The 22,701-nt window shown below is 40.3% G+C and overlaps 5 protein-coding genes across 6 annotated transcripts in view; 4 read left to right on the plus strand and 1 right to left on the minus strand.

Annotated features, from left to right (window-relative positions):
- The first annotated feature begins 2,753 nt into the window (after positions 1–2,753).
- LOC100749207 (beta-1,3-galactosyltransferase 5-like) lies at positions 2,754–6,611 on the plus strand. Its single transcript, XM_003490010.4, has 2 exons — positions 2,754–3,519; positions 3,688–6,611. Exons 1-2 carry the CDS (start codon positions 3,378–3,380, stop codon positions 4,791–4,793), a joined length of 1,248 nt encoding a protein of 415 aa, XP_003490058.3. The 5' UTR covers positions 2,754–3,377; the 3' UTR covers positions 4,794–6,611.
- A 573-nt stretch (positions 6,612–7,184) lies between these two features.
- On the plus strand, positions 7,185–12,218 carry LOC100749326 (splicing factor, suppressor of white-apricot homolog). 2 transcript variants are annotated; one of them, XM_003490011.4, is made up of 8 exons: positions 7,185–7,826; positions 8,693–8,862; positions 8,946–9,148; positions 9,240–9,462; positions 9,726–9,808; positions 9,950–10,120; positions 10,210–11,618; positions 11,804–12,218. In XM_003490011.4, exons 1-8 carry the CDS (start codon positions 7,630–7,632, stop codon positions 11,964–11,966), a joined length of 2,619 nt encoding a protein of 872 aa, XP_003490059.1. In that variant the 5' UTR covers positions 7,185–7,629; the 3' UTR covers positions 11,967–12,218. The 2 variants fall into 2 exon arrangements, with proteins under 2 accessions (XP_003490059.1, XP_012241918.1); XM_012386495.3 differs by having other exon boundaries at positions 7,689–8,132.
- Positions 12,219–14,620: 2,402 nt separating this feature from the next.
- Positions 14,621–17,936, plus strand: LOC100749564 (inositol oxygenase). Its single transcript, XM_003490013.4, has 6 exons — positions 14,621–14,766; positions 15,248–15,431; positions 15,866–16,074; positions 16,211–16,347; positions 16,421–16,651; positions 16,923–17,936. Exons 1-6 carry the CDS (start codon positions 14,749–14,751, stop codon positions 17,029–17,031), a joined length of 888 nt encoding a protein of 295 aa, XP_003490061.1. The 5' UTR covers positions 14,621–14,748; the 3' UTR covers positions 17,032–17,936.
- LOC105680861 overlaps positions 15,987–22,701 on the minus strand; it is a 14,968-nt gene continuing 8,253 nt past the window's right edge. The window contains exon 5 of the transcript XR_002946794.2: positions 15,987–16,112. The gene's annotated coding sequence lies outside the window, so the exon portion shown is untranslated. The remainder of the gene's footprint in view (positions 16,113–22,701) is intronic.
- The window catches only part of LOC100746184 (bone morphogenetic protein 2-A), a 13,805-nt gene continuing 11,875 nt past the window's right edge, over positions 20,772–22,701 (plus strand). Inside the window, exon 1 of the mRNA XM_012386414.3 lies at positions 20,772–22,701. Within this exon, the coding sequence (XP_012241837.1) occupies positions 22,013–22,701 (689 nt within the window). The 5' untranslated portion in view covers positions 20,772–22,012.

Genomic DNA, 22,701 nt, shown 5'->3' on the forward strand with positions numbered 1-22,701 from the left:
CGCCGACGCGGCTTCCACACCATTATGGAAACACTCCGAAAGATAAAGACAAACTGTCGTAAAGCAGACGAAACAACGGATTGATAATAAGAAAAGAGACATAAATACCCAGAAGTATGTGAAACTAAAAATGAAATGTGTTGCAAGCAAAATATTCAAAAGTATAAAAAAACTAACGATGAAAGTAAATACTAAGTGGATTGCTATGCGTAATGAAGTGTTACACGTCTTCCTCTAATAAAAAGGCCAAAAAAGATAAAGAAATATGATTGTAAAGATAAACGAACGTATTTTAAAAATCAAATTTGAGGTAAAGAAGATAAGAAGGAAGAAAAATTTTTTATGAAAATAATTACACGAAGTAAGTTGGTAAAGATGAAGTAGAAGCATAAACTACGTCGAGTTTGAGAACGGAAGGACAACATGGAGAATGGGGTGTGTCGAAGAAGAGGGTTAAAAAGAGAGGTAAAGAGAAAGTAAGAAAGACAGGCTGTAGGCAGAAACGATTGGCAGTGGGCCATCGATTGGGTGCGCGCGATTGTCAACGTTGCCGGCCATCCGGCGTTACTACTTCTCTTTTCATATCGATACTTTATATCTGCGCTTAAACATACTCTAATATGTAGTTAATTCTTCCTTCTTATTCTACCTTTTCGTTAACGTTTTGTAATTCTCACCTCGCCTCTGATTTTTTACATTATTCGCTTATCGATTACTAGGTTAGATTATCAACGTATGCGAAGCAATAACTTCATAGTTTTGTTCTTAACGAACCCTCCGTTTTGCAAGGAAACAAAAGTTTCACGTAATTTTAATGAAGAAATGTTCCACCACTATGTGGTGGAAAAATGTTCAACCACTTGCTAACGACCAACTCGCTTGCTGAGTTTTTAAGGTCAAGTGACTTCTCTCTAGAATCTAGAGTCTAGAGTCTAGTATCCAGAATCTAGATGCTTCGAAATACTTTAAATTCGAGATAGAAACGACGCGTCTGTTTACGACACGTTACGAGTCAATATATCCTAGCTCTATCCTAATCTAACACATTTCGCGTAAATGAACGTAAAACGCTTACATTGTAAACTCGTCTTTCGAACAATTGTCGTTGCCAACCAAAATGAAACTGTGTTGGACTAGAAACGTACCAAAGAAAATAATGTTTTATTCAAATAATGCCAATGAATGCGAATAATGAAAACAATTCTCTGATATACATTACGCTTAAACATACGTATACGTGGTTGTCACTAGGTTCGCTTCTGCTTCTGGTAGGAACACATATGTATATGCAGATTATTGTAGATCGATATTTAATCAAGTAAATTAGAAGTGCTGTAATAACTTAGTTACAGCGGAACAATTCAACGATTTTATCGAGGTCTCGTTATTAATTTCGCTAGTCCAGTAAACATGAAAACATTCGTGACCTAGGATGAAGTTACGCCATTTGCCTTCTCAGAGTCAGCGTATTCACTTGAAATCTGGCACTCTGCCAACTATGGAAAAATAGGTTATCGATCAATCGCTCGTATTTCGCACCAGCTGCAATTTTAAATTCGTAAAGAAACATTGCAAGATATTTTATTTTATATTTATTTTATTCTATCTTTGAATTTAATTCTTTTTTAGTTCATTATTTCCGCTTTTCATCTGTCTTACCTTTTACTCTCTCATTTCCTAATACCTCGTGATATTATGGTTATTCTTTATCAGCACGACTACATCTAACTTTAAAAGATCGGTCGATTTCTCAAATTTACCATATCAAACTGTACGAATAAAAATCGGTACTCGGAAGATTATTATCCGATTGATTTATCATTTTCCCGCTTTTCGAGGAACGAACGATTGAATGAAAGTGCGTGAGTGACAACAACGACATCTCAGAGGGAAAAAAGGAAATACGACTATTCGATAGGTGTATTATTCGAGAAACGAATTTTACGATTTTCGATAGGATGTCAATTATAATTAATGATCGAAAATCCGATGTGATCGATATGACAAATATCGATATAATAATAACGAAGATGAAAGAAAACTATGAACAAGAAAACTATAAACTATGAACAAAAAATATAAATTAGGTTTGGGTTAGATGTCATTTGATCCGTCACGGACCCACAATTATAGACAGAATTCACTGATTGGTACCGACAGTTTTTTACAAATATTTTGAAAACTAAGACCGAGCGGCAGAATAAGAAAAAGTTGTTCAGAATCGTGCCCCAATGATATATTCAGAAATCATCGATATCAGTGCAATAAGGACAAACTGCTGTAATAGCAACAATAATAATATTAATAATAATTATCAGAAACTAATTACGCCTTCCTTGAAACCATTCAACTTCTATCTGAAATATTTTTCATTGAAATCGTTATTTATATAGTAATCCAAGTGGTTCCAGTTACGTATCTCACGCTGTATTTAATGAGATCGTGCTTAAATAAAGTAAGAAAAACTGCTATCGTTAAATCATTGAATATTCTAAGATGCAATGTAATATATATGTACATATTGTATGTACATATATCATCCCTGGTGTAATCGTCTAATCACGTGTACCGTGTAACGAGAGGGGTATTCTTATCGGACTTTTAGTCGTGTACGCTTTACTCCTTTAGCACTTGTCTGCGACTTTATCAACTTTAGTAATTGTATTGAATGTAATTCCTACACTTACCGCTGTAAATCGCAGAGGGCGTAAGAAACAGTCCGATTTTTTACACGATCGGTATTTCAGAACATGGGACATGATTCACGAAGTGCTATAAGATGAGAAGTCTGTGCTGCATACTCGTCTGGACAGGACCGTGTATTTACTTGGATCTTGGATCGGAACCACAGACTTCTATAGTATATAGAACATTCGGAACTTCGGAATAGTAGTCAGACTTTCATATACTCAAAACGATTCCTTCGTCCAGCGAATATGAAAGTTACGTAAATTCCTCTGTATAAATATACTTGTCTATTTTTTGCTGGATAGTATTAAAAAAACTGTGCGTATTAATACATGGTAACGCATCGGAAATTGACGTACCTTGGTTAAAGAATGGTTTAAGGATATGAAGATTACAAAGAAGATTTGAACTGTTGTTGTACCGACCATCTGTTCTAAACATGTTTAGTACCATAAAAGAAAACTCGGAGGAAGATCGACATGTTACTCTTATAATAATTTCAAACGAAACAATATGAGGATAATCTATTTATCTAAATACTTGTCAATTTGTTTCGCTGAACTCGCCACTACGATGGAAAATTTCTGACGAACGAATTATTGTTTGTAGTGGATTGAATATCACGACGATGTAGATGAAGAAGAAGGATTCGTTTTAAAGAAAACAAGCGGAATAAACGGGCAATAAAAATGATCGCCGTGTGTCAATTACTACATCTTCGTAGTCGCTCTTTGCGAACCCTTATTCTAGGATTGATCTGTTTGACTTTCTACGCGTATTATCGTACGACTCTCTACGATGTTCCTCAATATACTGTACCACGAAACATTTGTAAGTATTGATTCTTTGCTAATATTAAATAATATTTCGCTCACATAGGATTACGAAATGATTTTAACATTTATTGCTATTGATAATAGTTGGATCAACTATTTGTAATCGTTGGATAACAGTTGAATATGCGTCTACATGTTTTAAGAAATTTTATATTCTATTTAGGTCGACCTGCATCTCTGGAGATTTACAAGCAACGATCAAACACCAGCATAGAGATTCATATAGGAACTTTGTCTAAAAATGACTCTCCAGAATTATCTGTCATTGATCCTTACAGTGTACAAAATGCTAATCTTTCGAATGCTCTGATTACTACACAGTCAACATCTTCTAGTTCTCAAACTGCGAACGTATCAATCGTTGTTTCCAAGCAAAGCAGTGAAAAACCACCTACGCAGATGGACAAGGTTATCAACGAGACCAAAGCAGTCTCTGTGCTTCCCAATGAATACTCTGCACGTGCTATTTATGAAGCTGGCCATATGGTACCAATACCAGAGAAATGTCCAAATTTTGGTAAAGAAATGGATCTGGTAATAATAATAATGTCTGCACCAACTCATCTAGAAGCCAGAATGGCAATACGACAAACATGGGGTCATTTTGGTCAGAGAAGCGATATTAGTATTTTGTTTATGTTAGGTGCAACTATGGACTCCAAAGTGGAAACAATTTTGAGAAAGGAACAAAAAACTTACAACGACGTAATACGCGGGAAATTTCTAGATTCATATTCTAATTTGACGCTTAAAACAATTTCTACTCTCGAATGGGTAGATAGTTATTGTTCCAAGGTTAAATTTCTTTTAAAGACTGATGACGACATGTTTATTAATGTTCCACGTTTGCAAGCTTTCACGATTAAACATGCAAAAGAGAAGAACGTAATATTTGGCAGACTAGCCAAAAAATGGAAACCAATTAGGAACAAAAAAAGCAAGTATTATGTATCTCAAGCACAGTTTAAACATGCCATCTTCCCTGACTTCACCACCGGACCAGCGTATCTTTTATCCAGCGATATCATACGTAAGCTGTATGATGCTGCGTTAGACCAAACATATCTTAAACTAGAAGATGTTTTTGTGACTGGTATAGTTGCAAATAAACTGGGTATCAAAAGGACGCATGCTAATGAATTTTTAAATAAAAAAATATCGTATAGTGCGTGTAATGTTCAACGAGGTATAAGTATTCACATGGTCAAGTATAGCGAGCAATTTGATCTTTGGAAAAAATTACTCGACGGCAAAAGCAAATGTAAATGATAAATATTCGATAAGATAGTAGATATTATATCATTGATTTTTTTATTTTGCAACACAATTACTCCGAAAAAATCAATAATATGATATCCTATCACTATGAAAGCTTGAAAACTACAGTAGATGTTTGAGATTTCCAAGTCACATGACAAATAATGTTAGTCATTTATTGCAGTATGAAATCTGTTAGACTGTGTTAAATCAATTTGTAACATTTATTTCTCTTCTTTTTTTTTTTCTTTTCCCTTTCCAAATCAATTAAGAACAGAAATCATGATTTCATATTGCATACTTGATACGTAATGTACTTTTGCGCCTCGTCATAGTGATGAGTCTTGAACTGTTTCTCTAAATAATTGTACGTGAATGAATGACTCGTAGTTTCATGCATGAACTATCTAATATTTATAATACTCAAACATCACAATCAAACAACAGTACTCATAATATACTTAATATTTTAACATTTATGAATATACGAGAAATAGAAGCTTCCTACATGCACAATTGCGCGATCATTTCGAGTAATATCTAAGTATTTATCATAAGAAGATCGAGGATTTAAAACTATTTTCTCCGATCAAATACTTTTCACAAAGCTCTTTGTTTGGATATAACGCGGAGTGATTTAATACGATTACCTAATCTATCATTTCGTTACGCAGTGGTATATATGTGAACAAGATACGCCCTTCCCACGATGTAAAAAGCGATAAAAAAAATTAACAGCGTATTATTCAAACATGTATTGATAATCTCGATACGCTTTCACCGGTAGACATGTGAAAATAATGTTTCAACAGGAATCCCCATCAAGTAAACAGCACGTTTAATTACTAAAGTACGTGATTCAATTCGTATCAAAAGTTTTTTCTTTCTTCTAAAAGAAAAACAAAGCAGAAAATAGCTGTACTTAAGATGCGTTCCAGAAAGAAATAAAATAAAATAATTAGAATTCGAAGGTGTATACGAAAAAGCGCGTTTATCGTATAAATATATGTACTCTGTGTAAATCTGAGATATATCGAATTTGAATTTTTATATAACTGAAGAAATGGTATTTTAAAAATCGTATGCGCAGTGTATTATTTAAAACAATTCATTTTTTTCTATAAAGAAAAGACATGAATGAAATAATGACATTACTCAGATGAACAAAACGTACAATAGAAAAATATTGTACATGCCAGTATTATAAACTATTATAATACGCGATACAATGAACAATGACTTAACGATTATGACATGCCTTCCGGGATGACCAATATCGTTTTATACCAACGATTGTGTAACGTATGTACGGTCATGAGATACCTACATTCCATACTTTTGCTGAACTAGTTACTATCCATGAACAATTTGCATTTTATTTTTATACGATTCTATTGCAAATATATTCTGTGAAATTATACTATAATATGTGTAATTGTTACGCAAACGATCCGTATACCGATTTTTCGACAAAATAATTGTTATTACTTCACAATAATTTTATTCTGAAAACAAACACGAATCTCAATTTAAAATTAATATCAAAGAAACAGGTACCAGTGTGCTATCATTTTACAAAACGTAAATATATCTAATTTTCTAACGATATCTGTTCATTGATTTTTACAAAACGTTATCAACCCTTAATTATAGTTCATAACTCGTCTATTAGAATCGCAGATCATCACATAATTGAATCGTGATTAATTATGTTGGTACATAGAATCAAGTATTATTTGTATCATATGCTATATATATATAAGTCATGCTAATACACTGATCATGTAATTTGGAATAGACTTGAGAAATTAAAACGCTTTAAGAGAGAAATCGATGAATTTGTCGATGTAATAGAAAGTTTGAACACGAAAACAAAATATTATTCATTTTATTTATTTATGTTTCGATCTAGTAACTTGTCCATGAGTAAATTAGATATTATAATCAATGGAAGAAATATAGGACGCTAAAAATAATATGTTCGTACGAATTATCAGAAATTTGAGAAAATAGGAAAACCAATACTCAGTCAGGGCCGCATTGAGATATACAAATATCATGAACATAGGCAATGATAAATATACATATGTACATATATATATATATATATATATACACATATATTTTAATCTTGATTTCTATTGGAAAATTTCTACTGTATGCGATTATAGGTCTCATTATAATTAATCACTATTGTTATTTGATAGTATAACTTAAGACGTTTACATCTCTAAGCTGTATTTCTCCCATTGTGTGTACCCTACCACTAACCCATAAACAGGTTTCGACACTCGGGAAAATCGTCCAAAAATTGAATCGTAAAAAATCAACATGAAAAACAAAAGTTGATTTTCATGACTCAATTTTCAGACGGTTTTCTCAAAGTTTCGGTATACGAATATTGAGATCTATTAAAATGATCATGGTATATACATATTTAATAAATACGTAAATACAATGTACATATGTACAGTGAAGGAAATTTGATTGGAGTTTACAATATTAGAAAGCGGGCGATTTATGCCTTGGCAATATTCTTTCCTATGGTAAAGAAAGTAAATACGAAATTTGTGAGTGATCACACTTATTACTGACAAATAATTTTGACATTTAGTTAATAAATTTGTTAAATAATTTCTATTCGTTGCCTCGGATACGCTGTTGCATCATGCAATATATTCACGCTAAAGAGAGCCACAGGTCTTCAGATTTAAGGACGAAAGAGTTGAAAATTATGATGGTACGTTTGGGCAACGTTCTAATCTCGCAGCCAACTTCGTGTTTATTAGCTATTTCTTGGCATGTACAATGTACAAGGTGGAACGCAAGTAGTATCAGTGGATAGAAAATGGCGACATCGAAAAGTCAGCGTTGGATGGTAGATTCGGGGATTCTGCGTAAAAAAAATGGAGAAGAGGAACCGCAGGAGCTGTTGGTGTTTGGATATAGCTGCAAATTATTTCGAGATGATGACAAGGCGAAAATGATTGATCAAGGAAAGCATTTGATACCATGGATGGGCGATAGCACATTGAAAATAGACAGGTCCGTTTCCCTAACCTAGACAAATTTATCATCTAGGATATTTATTCTTGCATAAATGCACCGTACATGTAACCTTTAGAAGAATGATATCAATCGAAACTAAGCAAAGTGCAGCAGTTGGAAAAATTCAACGATAAACGGTTAACGTACGGATAAGCAATCTGGAGACTGTTTAAGGTTTCTGCAGGTGTCTTGGCTGTGAACAGGCGGTGTGGAAGCGCGATATATACGCGCTTTGCACGGCCGTAGAGCAACGTGGTCTCATCACGTTGGTGTTTTGTGGCTGACCGACGGCGCAGCAGCAAGGTGAGACACAGCGTAGAGAGACAAACGGCAGCTGACGATTGTAGGTACTATAATCGTTCAGCATGGTATGTATTTTAGCGTTCTAGAATCGAGTGTATCTTCCTACATAGACGCACAACGCGGTTCCTGTTATTCGCCTCTGCTTCTGGATCTGTACAAGATCGAATCGAACGATGCTCAATGCAAACGATTATATTCGCGAAACAAGAGAAACTCTAGCGTAATGTCATTCGTTGTCCGCTAATAATAAGTAAAAAAGAGTAATAGCTTTTACACAACTTTTTGGATTGATTACGGAAGTTTCCGCGATATCTATAAATAGTAACAAATAGTTCGAATGAATAGAGCATTTGAAATCGAATTGTTGTCGTTATTATTTTGTAAAGTGATATAAACGGGACGTGTGTGGTATAACTATATTCTATTTCAGAGAAATTTTGAGGTTGACTGAAACAGGGTTTGCTTCGTGACACAATTTTCAGATGCCGCAATCGAGCAAATTGCTATCTGAAACACATAACATCTCTTCTACGTTTAAATCAATTTATGTATGTGTATAGGTACGATGGACGAGGTGCTCTGGGGGACTTACGGATATACGAACCACCGACAGGTGGTTTCGATCATCGAACGATCCTGACCGAGGATGAACTGAAAGTGGAGCAATTATGCGACGAAGAGCGGTATCGGTCTCTCTACAATAATGAAATGGAAGATGCTGTACATCATGGTAAGTGGATCGCGTATATGGTACACTCGTATTTACTATTAGTGCATGAAATCAACAACAAAATATATATGGTCGTCTTTCAGAGGAAGAAATAAAGAGGCTACATCAAGCTCTGGATTCAGAGAACACATACACTCAAGTAGCATATGACTACAACGAGGAAGGGAACGGATCAAAGATCGCGTGCGATGATTCACAAAGTCCAAAACAGTCTGAGGGTTCCCAGGAGGAGGATCAAACTTTCGTTCCACCGCCTGATTTGGAAATTCCAGAGGGTATTTCACTGGTTGGTAAACAAACAGCAATAGATGTGTTTATATATATAATTCATATTTCTGTTCATCATGCTTATTGTTATTGTTGTTGCTTCTTAACAGCCAGAAACACAAAAATTGAATGCCATCATAACAAAAACGGCGCTATTTATAAGTCGTCAAGGCGGCCAAATGGAGATTCTAATTAAAGCGAAGCAGGCGAATAATCCACAATTTTCCTTCTTGTCGATAGACGGACGACTTCATCAATATTATAGATATATACTGGATGCGATCAAGACTGGAAAGTATAATCCTGAAAAGCAGCCGGAGAAAGAAGAATCCGGTACGCATATTGTTTTATTTAAGAGATCATCTTATCGCAACATTCTCAAATGTTGACATTATTATGTCGTGTTAAAATAATCCAAGAGATTTAAAGCAGGATTTATTTACCCACATCTACTTTGATTCTACTTAGCTTTTCCATCTGTAAGTATTTCTATGTTACATTTGTTAATCCATGTTAATCTCTATAACTCATAGGAAGTATTAGTAAGCCGGTATACAACTGAACGTTTTATTAACTTGTATTCTTTTTAATGATAGAACACGAAGAAGGATCATCCGATCAAGACGATGAACCGTATCTTCATCCGAGCTTGGCGTCGTCCTTAACTAAAATAGAAGCGGTATGTTAACTTGCAGTTATTGCGTTCTGTGCCGAATACGTTTCGTACGTACGAGTCGTAGATTGTGTGTTTCGATGTTCGTGCAGTTCTCGTAAACTTGGCTCGACTACAAATCAATCTCAAATTCGTCGTTGTTTGCAGGCTCCCAGTATTCCAAGTATACAGTACAAACCATCAGCGGACTGTGCTTATTCGATGCTTGTAAATAAAATAACCGGAAAACCACCGCCTTCGAAAGCACCGCCGCTACATCGCGAAACCACGGTTCAATCAACAACTAGCACAGGATATTATCATCCTGTGCCAGGACAGGTAAGAGATTCGGATCGCAAAATATGACAAACAGAAACATGGTTAAAGCGAAACACGATGTAACGAGCACCCTCTGTTATTCTTTATAGAATTATAACCCTTATTCAACTTCGGTTACTGCGATGACTGCAACGGCTACAACGGCTGCCACACCTGTACAATACTCTCATGGTCCAGTAATATACGGACCAAACGGGCAGATACAATCACCATTACAAATGGCTGTACCGAACTTATTAACATCTACGAATGAAATGTCGACGACACAAATTACAACGAATGAATCACAGCCACAATTGGTACCATACGGATCCACATCTCAGAAACAATTAAGTAGACCTTCATTTATCGTTCCACCGGCGGACGTACAAATAATTATAGATAAAATGGCGAGTTACGTGGCGAAGAACGGTAGAGATTTCGAAGCGATCGTTAAAAACAAAGGAGATCCGAGATTCAATTTTCTCGAATTATCGCATCAGTACCACGGTTATTATGCGCACAAATTGACAATATACGAAGGTGCGGTAAATCCGAAAGTATTGACAGAGGAAGAGCTATTACAGAAACAAGAGCCGCAAGAAGAAAAGCAGAAGAAGCTGGAGGAATTGCAGAAGAAGCAACAAAGAATGGAGGAAGTACAGAAAAGAGTGAAGATGATACAAGCGAAAAAGAAGTGTGAGCCCAGGATGAAAGAAACGACTACGACATCGACGACGACGACGGCGTCGAACACAGAAGGAGTGAAACAAGTGACGACAGTTTCGTTTTCGATAAAAAAGCCAAAGGACGGGGATACCGGGGTGATTGAAAAGCGAAATGCACTACCGTTGGAAGAGAGTGACGATGAAATGGAAGCCGAGAGCAAAGATGGAAATTCAAAACCAAGCTCGCCACAAGATTCGAACGAACAGAATTCGCTAATCAGTGTCGGGATTTCAGTTGACAAAGATGGTAGTGGAGCGTGGAAGTCGGAAAAAAAGTGGAAAAACGAGGAAAAGGAGTTGGTGGACCTTACGGACGAGATTCTGGAAGACTGTCAAAAGGAGATTAGGCACAAGCAGGCCGAAGATAGGATTAAGGATAAGCTAGTTGCTGCAGCACGTGACAAACTGGCTGCTACTTCGAGAGAGAGGCAGCTTCAATTGGAAAGGAAAAAGAAAGCGGCAGCGTTTTTAAGTCAAATACAGAGCTCCGGTTTACCGAAAGGTAGTGGAACCGTAGCGACTGTCGCGAATCAAGTAGGAACGAGGAAAGACGACTCGGACGAAGTGCACTCCGTCCCGTCGCCATCCCCCTCGCCGTCGTTGGAGGACGCAAAGTCCTCTTGCGACTTAAGGACCACCGGTGGAAACTCTTTGATGGACAGGCTGAAGAGCGCAGACTTGACCGGTAAAAGATCTAGACCACGATCGAGGAGTCCAAGTGGAAGTCGAAGTTACACAGATAGACAAAAATTTCACAAGAAACACAAAAAGAAGAAAAGTTCTCACAGAAGGTACGCGACTTTTTCGATCGATTATCACGTCTAATACTGCGTACAACGTAGTGACAGTTTATCTATGCCTATTCGTAAATACAGCCAAAACCACCGCTTCGATTATCTGTAATCGATCTCTTTTCTTCGCTCTCTCTTTTATACTCTCTTCCTCTGTTTCTCTCGCAATCGTTTGTTTGTCACAGCAACCACGACAGTCCGAGCAGTTCTCGGTCGCATAGATCCAAGAAGAGCAAGAAGTCTTCGTCCAAGCATAGGTCACCGTCGCAAACATCATCTCGAAGACATCATCACAGTGCGCGACGAAAGGGAAGCAACTCCTCGTACTCGGATTCGTGTTCATCCTGAAAACGTGTTGTCCTCATATTCGCGTATTATCGACAAGCGGAGATGTATACCTTACAAGTGTATATTTACATATGCGTATATATAAGTGCACGCATACGAGATGTGAATATGCGAGTACATATGTATACGTAGTTTCGTGCGTACATCGGTAATTAAAGTGTCGGTGATAATTTTAATACGACCACTGTCCAAGAAAAAACGAAAATAAGGAAAGATTGAAGAATAAAAAGGTTTTGCCAAGATTGTATATGACCAGCCGTAATTTATTTATTGCTTTTCCTTTGCCCGATTACTCGTAAATCAAATTACACTCGAATATTTTGGAGCTGGTTGCGATAAAAATTGTAAATAAGAATAAACGTATCGGGAATACAGAAATTTATCGAATGTCGTTCGAAACGAGCTAAATTTGTTTTACATCAATTTTCGTAGATTATAAAAACAGTGGGAAAGAGGGCGGATAGAGAAAGAACGAAGATGCTAAGAGCAAAATAAAACCGATTATATAATAAGAGTTTGCCATTATGCGAAAGAATGTCAAAGTAGATGCCGTCATCGCGGCAAACGTCGATTGCCGTCACAGTTTCGTCAGTCTGATGTAAGGAAAAACGGAAACGCTGTTGGCAACTCGCTTCGTATTTTCTTTTTTTTCCGTTTCTAAATATTTCAATGAAAAATATTTAAGATAATTTGAAAATATATCATTTGCGTAATACCAAAGGTTATCGATTTAAAATATTCCATGATTCGGCATACGCGCGGCATCAATCGATTCAGTGTTACTACGAGAGAAGCATTCACAGATGTCAAACAGTAATCTATTCCGAGTTCTTTCCACTCTTTGTCTTCTCCTTCATCCATTTGCTCGCCTCTTCCCTGCATAGTCGTTGAACGTTTCTATCGGCTAAATAAGTAAGCCAGTCGTTCTTCCTCGATAATTTGTGATATGAAAATAGCATCGATGTGTTATGCATTTAACACCGATCGCGTATAAACTGCCCCGAGGATTTATTTCCTTTTGCGCCAAATCAATCGTCGTTTAATTGAGTTTAATAAATCGAGAACGCGTCGCTTGAACTACGTCCGCAGAAGGCACGTGTGCCGTCGAAACAAACAAAGAATAAAATACCAACAAACACCTGTTTAACGATGCTGTCGCATAACTGTGCCAACTGTACTCGTTCAAAATGCAATTTTCGTTGTATTTTCTCGAAAAGTCAACAACGTAGTTATCGAGAGCAACAACGTTGTTGCTTTTAATCCTGCCGCGGCTCTCAAACTTTTATATTTCAATTTCGATTTCAACGAATCAAAGACTTTTGATATTTTAAGGAAACGTTTAACAGGAAATCGCGTATCAGTAACGACTTTCTTCGTATTTTCTTCGAACTTGAGATATTTTCCAATGTTAGAAGAATACGAGTGGATAGAAAATGACTGAAAGTGCCCGATAATTCGAAACGTGTACCACGAGGTAAATCGTTCGGTACTAATTTGTAATCCAAAAGTGTTAAGCACCAATTTCATTTCTTCGATTTCCAGTCAAAAGAATTCAGGGTCTATATCGTTACAGGCTAACAGAGTAACCTCTGTTTTTCTCCTCTTCTTCCTCCTCTTCATTCTCTTTCTCTTTCTTCTGGTCCTCCTCCTCGTCCTTGTAATTTCAAGAAAGACTTAATCCTTGATGAAATAGACTGTCTTTTCACTAGCCAATAGAAAAATATCGTTGCGCGACTTTTTCGTACCGTTCCTGGTACAGTTCGAAACATCTTTATCATAATATAAAGAATGCCATTCACGAGCCCGCACGATATCTTTATGCGTCGCTTTTCACGCGATTACGTCCAATTGTATGCTTTGTTAATTATATAACGTCATGGATCGATTCGAATCGCGAAATACATTTTTATTTTCGTCCAAAATAATGCTCCTTTGATAAGAAGATGCTCGTTTGATAAAAAGAGAAGGAGAAGTATATTAAAGTAAAATAGTATAAGAAAATAGCGTCCCTTTGGTAAAAGGACTTGCTTACGAAAGAAAGGAAGAAAGAGAATTGGAAGAAGACAAGAAAAATGCAAATGTTTGTTTTCATCCAAAATAATATCTCTTTGGTAACAGGAACTCGAACGAAAAAGAGAGAATAATGGGATAAAAGAAAGGAAACTGCACTTTGATTTTCATCCGAATTAGTATCCTTAGTTTCATCGCGAAACGAATTCCAGCAAAAAGGGAAAGATACGGGTGAAAGGTGAAAAAGAACGTTAAGAAAAAATGACGACAAAAAATCGGTTGATCCAGTGAATCGAATATCAATGGCACCAGAATATTACGTGAGCGAAGTTAAAAACTTTCCAAGCTGGAACGCTGACAACGAAAGGACAGTAAAAGAAAATATTATTCGCGAGGCATGGAGAGGAGAAGAAGGAAGAGAGAGAGAGACACAGACAGAAAGATGGGTTGGTACTGTGAACGGTATGGAAGAGCGAGATAGATAGATTGATTGGACGAGGAGTTCGAAATGAGGAGATCCGTAGAATGCGCTACTGCAAAATTGCTAAATTCCACGAAATGCTTTTTATTTTGTGGGTTCGTCTGTTTAAAAACATATACGAATGTATGGGATCGAGATAACGCGTATCGGGCATTACGCACGTGACCATACTTTGATGAAGCAGAGGTCAAGGGTTGAATTGCCTCAGATTTATAAGTTAACTCGGTCGCATGGGACTAGTTAGTCGGTGTTGCATACTCAATACCAGTTGGAACATAGCCGCATAGACAGATGTCGGCTAAAACGCTCGTAAGTATTAACAGGAGACGATGAATCGAGTAGTAACGATGATCGTTAGCTTCTTCGATCGAATTTGCCTCGATGATCGATCGTCTTGATCTTTAATCGTCGCCACGGTAATCGAACGCAATTTTCCATTTCTCTTTCTCCGGGACGTCTCCTTTTTGACTTCCGTGTCGTTCGTTGCGGTACAAAATTTTTCGGTTGTCGATGTACGGTGTACGGTGTGCAACGGACGATAAACCCTACGAAAAAAAAAGACGACGTCGATGAACACGAATCACGATCGACTTTCACGAAATTTGGAAGCAAACGTGCTTCTCCTTTGCTCTAAATTTGAATTACGAATCCTCCTTTCAAAGGAGTCCTCTGACATCGATCGGAACGTAGGCAACGACCTCGGTGTTTACTGTTTTCGAAATCACAGGACAAATAGAGGGAAGCGAGGAAAAAACAAAAAATATTAAGTGTGATTGATATGTGACGACAGGCACAGCCGCAAAGGCAAACCATCCTGGATCCTTCGGACAAGTATCGACCAGAGAATGTTTACGCGGGAAAACTGGAGGGCGAGTTCAGGGATTTCTCCGAGGATCCGACCGACCCGGTGAAGGAGCGAGTTCGACAAACCTACGAAAAGATGCACGCTAATCAAACCGTCGAGTTTGTAAAGTGTGAGTAATACATAGTAATGTACATGCATGTACGTGCACTGACGTAAGTATCAGGACACCTATTCGTTACGTACAATGGAAAATTCTATGCAGTTTTACTTTATCTTATTTTGTTCAGCGTTTTAGACTATAAAGTACACGCGATACGAATGAAATAATGGATTTATAATAAAATAAATGTAGTAGCTAATTCAATTACTAAGCAAAAGATACTTGTACATTAACGGATGTCCTAATATTTATAATCGGTATCGTAAGTGCGCCTAAGTTTTGTTTTCATGTCGCGTGTTTCCCGATCAAGTTTTCAATTGCGAGCTATTCCGAAACAAGTAGCGAATAGATAACGAACGAGTAATTTCGAACAACGGGAACGAAAAGAAGGGAATAATCATCCGGTGAATCGTATTCGTAATCTTACGACTCTTACATTTCAGCTCGCATGAAAGAATGGCTGCGATTCGACAAGGCCAAGATGACTATAAAGGAATCGTTGGTCAAGTTGAACGACTTGGTGGACGAGAGCGATCCGGACACCAGTTTGCCAAATATCGTTCACGCTTTCCAAACAGCAGAATCTATCAGAAAGGAACATCCTGACATGGATTGGTACCACTTGACCGGGTTGATTCACGACTTGGGCAAGGTAACGTAACTTGGAGCTTCTCTAGATTAGAAACCATGCTAAAAAATGGCAAGGAATTAGTTATTTCGTACTTGAGACCGTATTCTTTAAATAAAATACTTCTCTCTTAAGTAAATGCTAAATTCCTCTGATTTAGATAATGGCGTTTTACGGGGAACCGCAATGGGCAGTCGTGGGTGACACGTTTCCCGTGGGATGCGCTTGGGCCGATTCTATCGTCTACAGGGCAACTAGCTTCGAAGATAATCCGGACGGTAGAGACGCTCGATACAAGTAAGTATCGAAGAGAATTGGTTCACTCCTCGGAGAAGGATCGTGGTAAAACATTTTTCGCGTTTCGCTTCAGCACGAAATACGGCATGTACAAACCAAAGTGCGGCATCGACAAGTTACTGATGTCCTGGGGTCACGACGAATACTTGTATCGCGTCCTGGTGCACAACAATACCAAACTACCGAAGCAGGCGTTGGCTATGATTCGTTATCATTCGTTTTATCCATGGCACGCGGGTGGCGACTACATGCACTTTTGCACCAACGAAGATATGGAGATGCTGAAGTGGATCAACGACTTTAAGCGAGTATCCATATTCAATCACCGCGTTTCTCTTCTTTCTTCAAAAAGACTGAAACTAACGAAAAAAGGAAACAAAAAACAAAAGAAATAAGAAGGAAAAAATGATAGAATATAATATACGCGGAATGTTAATATCAGTTTCTCGAATAATTTAGTGTCTTTGATAAATACGTATCAGGCAACCGTCGATTTTATCGTCTTCCAAAATATATATAAAAAGAAGAAAGATGAATGATACGCTCTGACTAACCGTTTGACTATTGCGTTTCAGTAAATACGATCTGTACACCAAGAGCGGCGAAGTCCCGGACATCGAGAAATTGTGGCCCTATTACGAGAAATTGATCGACAAGTACATCCCAGGTGTATTAGAATGGTGAAAATGGAAATCTTAGATTTTTGCGCCGTGCGTGTTACGCATGGACAAACGATTAGTCCGCGACCGATTACCGGCTATCGTTTACCTGCTTCCAACCATCGGGCATCGTGCGATCGACGAGCTTTCCTATTTGCGATAACGATAGTACAATGGATCGGACGATACTGTACTTATCCCTTAGTCGCTAGCTTGATACGCAATCCGCTTCTCTTTTGTCCGTTCCCGACGAAACTCGATTGGAAGAAAGCGCGATGAAAGAGAAGTAGTCGATGCCGAGTCGAGTCGAAGAGAACGGGATCGGTTAAGCAAAGCGGTGGAAGAACGGAGAAAATTGTAGCGTGCAGGAGCGAATGAATAACGGGGAATAACGATGAGCGACGTGTTCGCGTTTCGTTCCTTTTCATCGATTATACGACTCGTGACTTTCAAGCTTCGAATTTCGAAGAAAGTTCGCGGTATAATCGATAGGATCAGGGATCGGCGCGAAAGTAGGACTAATGTTGATCGAATAGAAAATCCAGCGATCGTGAGTTCCGAGAAAAGAGCTGACTAAGACAGGGAAAAAGAGGGAAAAGTTGGGACAAGCTGGAAATTGTCGTATCGACCGGAACAGTCATAAAATTCTTGCGTTTACTACGCTTTTCTTTTCTTTCTTTCGTTTTTGTTTCCTCTTGCGCTTACCCTTTTTTTACCCTTCGTTTTACCCTTAGCTCTTGCCGCTTATATGTTTAGCCATTTCTTTGCTTCGATTCGCTCGATCGAGTACCGCTCTTTACCATTTCGTATTCCAAAGGAACGAAGAGTCGTCAGCACGAGACTCGGTGGTCGATATAATATAATAATTTATGCGACTAGTCTTTGTTTAATATTCGTCGAATAAAGAATTCTCGTTATACAATCGCAAAATCTCTCTTTGTTTTACGATCTTGGCAGATACTACTATTAGCGATGACGAATCAACCCTCTATGCTCGATACACTATGGGCCGTTTACGTCAGCGCCTAATACTCTTACCGTCCTAAACTTTCGCATAATCTTAAACACACAATTCCCATTGAAGTTTTAAACATTACGTTATCGATTTCTAAGTAGAAGGTTCGAAAAACGGGCTGAAGAAATTCCAGAGCGAATAACGATACTTTGCAAAGCAAAGATTTCGAGTCGAGGGAGAATTCCTTGGTGCACCCCGTGCTGCGATGCACCGTATCCTTGGTGCGCGAAAGATAGTATGGGAAGCTCTAGAAACCACGGGTATGCGTGGTAATCGAAAACGCATCGACTTTCGAGAAGACCCATCGTGCACCATCAAACGATGGTATTCGCTTAACCCGCTCGTCGCGTTCTTTCGTTCCCACGTGGTGCGATTAGCCTTCGCTAACTTGGTGCGCTTTTCAAACGTTCACGTGTTTCCCGCTACTGAACGTCAGATTCAAACGATTCGATTCGAAGATTCGGTCAAAGACTGGACCAGGAGAAGAGGGAGAGAAAGGGAGAGAAAGGGAGGGAGCAAGAGAGAGAGAGAAAGAGCCGGTTGAAAGGAGAGAGATCGTTAAAACGGATTCCTACGTCTTTTACACGCTACGATGACATAGCGGCAAAGAATTTGGTTGAGAAAAATCCGGAAGTACGGTTTCGAAGGTTATTCGCGGGACATTCGCTCGTTTGGTCTTGGGAACGGTTGGTGTCTCGAGCCGCGTCGTCTCTCAAGTTCGTTGGACGCGAACGGGAAACACCAGTATGGGGCTTCTTTATTTTTAACGCGCGATTCATCGGCGCTCTCGTGTCGGCTGAGGATATCCGAGCGGAGGCGGCAACGTTCGTGTTGGTATCAGTGCCAATGCCAATGCCATTGTCGATTCTGATGTCAATATCGATACCGATGACGTGAACACCGACGATAATCACGACGATAATCAGTACGATACCATCTGGAAGGATTTGTCAGTGACGAAGAATGAACAATATTCCAGGCGATTCGTAACGAATAGCGCGTAACGGTGCCGAGAATCGGCGTTATATAGTTCAGGATTTTCCATCGGCAGAGATTCCTCGAAAATAGAGCGAATCCTTCGTAACTCGCAACGACGCGCGTTACGGCGATGGTGCGCGTAGGTTGCCCGTTGTCGAAGGAACTCTGCTCGCGAAATTGGCTTAGTCATCGACGTATTACGGGATATTACGGGGTATTAGCGGGAACAGCCGCAACGACCGGCAACGACCACGACTTTCTAGGCGGACGTGCACGAGGGGCGTGCAGGAAGGACTGGCCGTCCCCGGTATTCGTGAATCATGCTCTACCTTGCAAGTCCGCCGGTCGCCGTTTCCAAGAACAAACAACGCGACGCGATGTGACGCGAGGTAAACCGAAGAGGTAGGAGCATTTAGCGAGGCGCAACGAGGCAAGGCGGGGTAAGACTAAGCAAGCGTACCGCGCCATGCGAGGTAGAACGAAGCGAAACACGAAGCGACGTGACGGAGCGAGGCGCGGTATCGTGCGACGCGGTGCGGTATGTCGCGTTAAACAGGACAAACTAAATACCATTCTCGTACAAACTATATATGTAGTTACGTGTCGTCCTTTCTCTTCCTCTCCCTTTCTTTATGCAGTGTCTCGTGAAAGTATCTCAACTTATCGTATATCGTGCGTTTTGTATGAAATATTTGAAAATTTCATTAGCGCTGTAACGACATCCGACTATCAACGATAGCGTTGACAAAGTCGAGGATGGTCCAATAGGAGTTTGGATAAGTGTGCGTACATTCGCGAGTAATTTTATCTGTTTCTCTGTCTCTTTTTCATTCGGCCGCGGAAACTTTCTCTCGCGTTGGATCGTCGATTTGGATCGACGGAGGGCTGAAACGTTGTTCCGACGAGATCCCTCGGATGACGCGTCGACTGCCACGAAAATGCGACGCAGTCGTTGCGTCGCGGTCACGCGAACTTTTCATTCCACGAAAAAACGTGCGAGCCCGGGGGACACGAACGCGCACCTCTAGCGCGAATTCATTTCACCGATCAATCGATTCCCCGAAATCGAGCAGCGTTTAACTCTCCGAAGGGTAGTCTGCCGTACTTTTGAGGTCGCGTGCGTAACCGGTTAGCAGTTGCGTCAATGTTGCGAATCGCAGTTCCGTTTGCAAACCGTTCCCTGCATCGAGATACGTATTTCGTTGATTGGATGGCTTGAAAAAAGGATATCAACCGTTTCGCGACCGAATATCTCGCGTCACAAAAACGAACAGGCACTCGTCGTTTCAAGGCGACTTTTGACCTCGCGAGCGATTATTCCAATCTCTTGGCTGACCGTCTCTCGATTTCCTCGTTGACGTTGTCCTATTTAACGGTCCTTCCGGTGATAAAGAAGCACGGACTAGGCGCCGCCTTTGCTTCCGTCACACGGACGCATTTATCGCGTAAAACTTTGATGGTTACCGATAAGAACCGCCACTCGACAGGAATTCCTGTACACTTCGTATAATCCTGTTCGTCCTAATTTCACGCAATTTTCAGAATCTCCATTCTGGCGACTACGTAATACCGCATAGCGTTGATATATTGGCGCGTAACATCGAAACGAGACTCCATGTAAGATACGATCGACGATGTCTGGAAATAAAGTACCTCCGTATCTCTGTTACTTTTAAGCTGTTCTACCCTTTACTCACGCAGTATACCAATTTCTCATTGAATAAAGATTCGCAACGAATATTTTCCGATTTGTATACCTATGCTTGTTCGGATTAGTTTCGAATATGAAACGGTCGCGTGTCTTTACAGCGCAAACGATACTTTAAAACGTTTCACGTGACCCGTGCAACGTATATACATGAAAGATTTCAACGATAAGAATCGGGAAACTTTGGTGAACCACCGCGTGCCTCATTTTGTCAGATTCCATCGAGGAAAGATCGGTGCTTGGAAACGATAGACGACGAACACGAGACAATGTGGTCAACGGGGGCTACGACGACAGCAAGGATAGCAGCAGCAGCAGCGGTGGTTACGACGTCGAACTGGACGCCAAGAGATTGGAAGCGCGATCAGCCGGCCGGCGCGCCGGCGGGGAGTAGTAAACGGGATATATACGCGAGTGCGTGTTGCCGAGTACGGTATTCGGCAGTCGACGCGCGACGTCCGAACGGAGCGGGTCGTATTTTCTCGTCCCGTTCCGTCTCAACCTGGCCGTGTCCAATAAGAAGTTCCTCGTGTCATTCGATATTAAATATCTCCGACGAGTCAACGAAGAAGAGGGAGACAGGGAGCAAAGGGCGCCTAGAATCATTGAAAATCAGTCGACAATCGTAAATGTTCGACCGGCCTGTGTTTTAAGATGACCGCCTCGGCACTGTCTCCTTTACCTTCCTCTCGCTTTCTTCGATCCTTCTCCGCGTTCGGTTCTATTCCGTCCACGTCAACGTCGTCGTCGTCGTTGTCATCGTCGTCGTCGTCGTGGTCGTTGTCGCAGTCACCGTTACCGTCGCGTAGGAAGAAGAAACCAAACGAGCGGAGGATCCATCGTGGTCGGCATTGTTTGGCATTACGCGTTAAGAGGAGCGGATGAATCGTCGCGTGGCAGAGCAACAGTGGAAGAAAGTGAAAGAATCGAATACGGTTCGAATAGCGGTCGGACACTGTCGTAGGATTTGGAAATCTCGCAGACCTTTGCGTACTCGTTTCCAAGTCGATCGCCAAACACCGTCTTCTCCGATTCGTTGAGATTCGCGCGAGTCTCGGCTGACATGTTGGTCGATGCGTTTAATGGTTGACAAAAGAGTAAAAGTTAAAGGTAAGAAAAGCGACGCAAAGAAGATAATAACAGTAGAGACGAGAAAGATCGAAGGAAAGAAGGAGAGGAAAGAAGGCGAAAGAAGAGAAGCGTAGGAAATTAGATATAGAATCGGTGCACGATAGCGACGAGGTGCTTCCCAGGGAGGAGGTACCCCGGTGGATCGTGCTTAAACTCGTGGATCAGGAGCCGGCTATGGGAAAGCTGGCAACGGCTGGTCGACTCGTGACCCGTGACAACGAGCGGCAAGAGGCATCGGTGTGGTTGCTCGAGCGAAGCGGCGCCAGTTCCGGCCGCGCTCTCGTCGCGGTCCCTATCGGCGGGGTCGCAGTCTGTGGCGTGATCGTCCCGCAAGTTGAATCGGAAGCACCGATCGAGGTGACCGGCCGAAACGCGTTTACCGGCACTGCGTCCAGTTGCTTGGAGAACGGTGCTCGAAAGAGGAAGAAGGATCGCCGAACGATAGCCCTGGTTGGAATTTGTCGGACCAGACACCAGGCGCTGATCGACGATCCAGACTCTCGATACTTGGTCGAGACGGCAACCGGCGGCGACGACGGTGCCGGAAGAGATGACGCGGTGATTCGCCTCGGAGATTCGTCGTTCGAGTCTTCTCTAGGTCGGAAATCCGGACGGTGGTTCGACGACATCGTCAAGCAGAATACAAAGGAGAAGAGAAGAGACATCGTTCGGGAATATCGTCCGAGAATTTCCAACGAATGGCGACAAGTAGCGCGTAAAGAATCGTTAAATCGGCGAACGATCGTCGAGGGAAGGAGATGCGAACGATGTCGTCGACGTCGGTGGCTGAACGGAAGCAACGAATCTTCTCGTCTGTTTGGAATAGCGACGACGATCGTGGCGGTTGTGGTGGCAGTAGCGGC

The sequence above is a fragment of the Bombus impatiens genome, unplaced genomic scaffold, assembly GCF_000188095.3.
Source record: "Bombus impatiens unplaced genomic scaffold, BIMP_2.2 scf_0389, whole genome shotgun sequence".
NCBI lineage: Eukaryota > Metazoa > Arthropoda > Insecta > Hymenoptera > Apidae > Bombus > Bombus impatiens.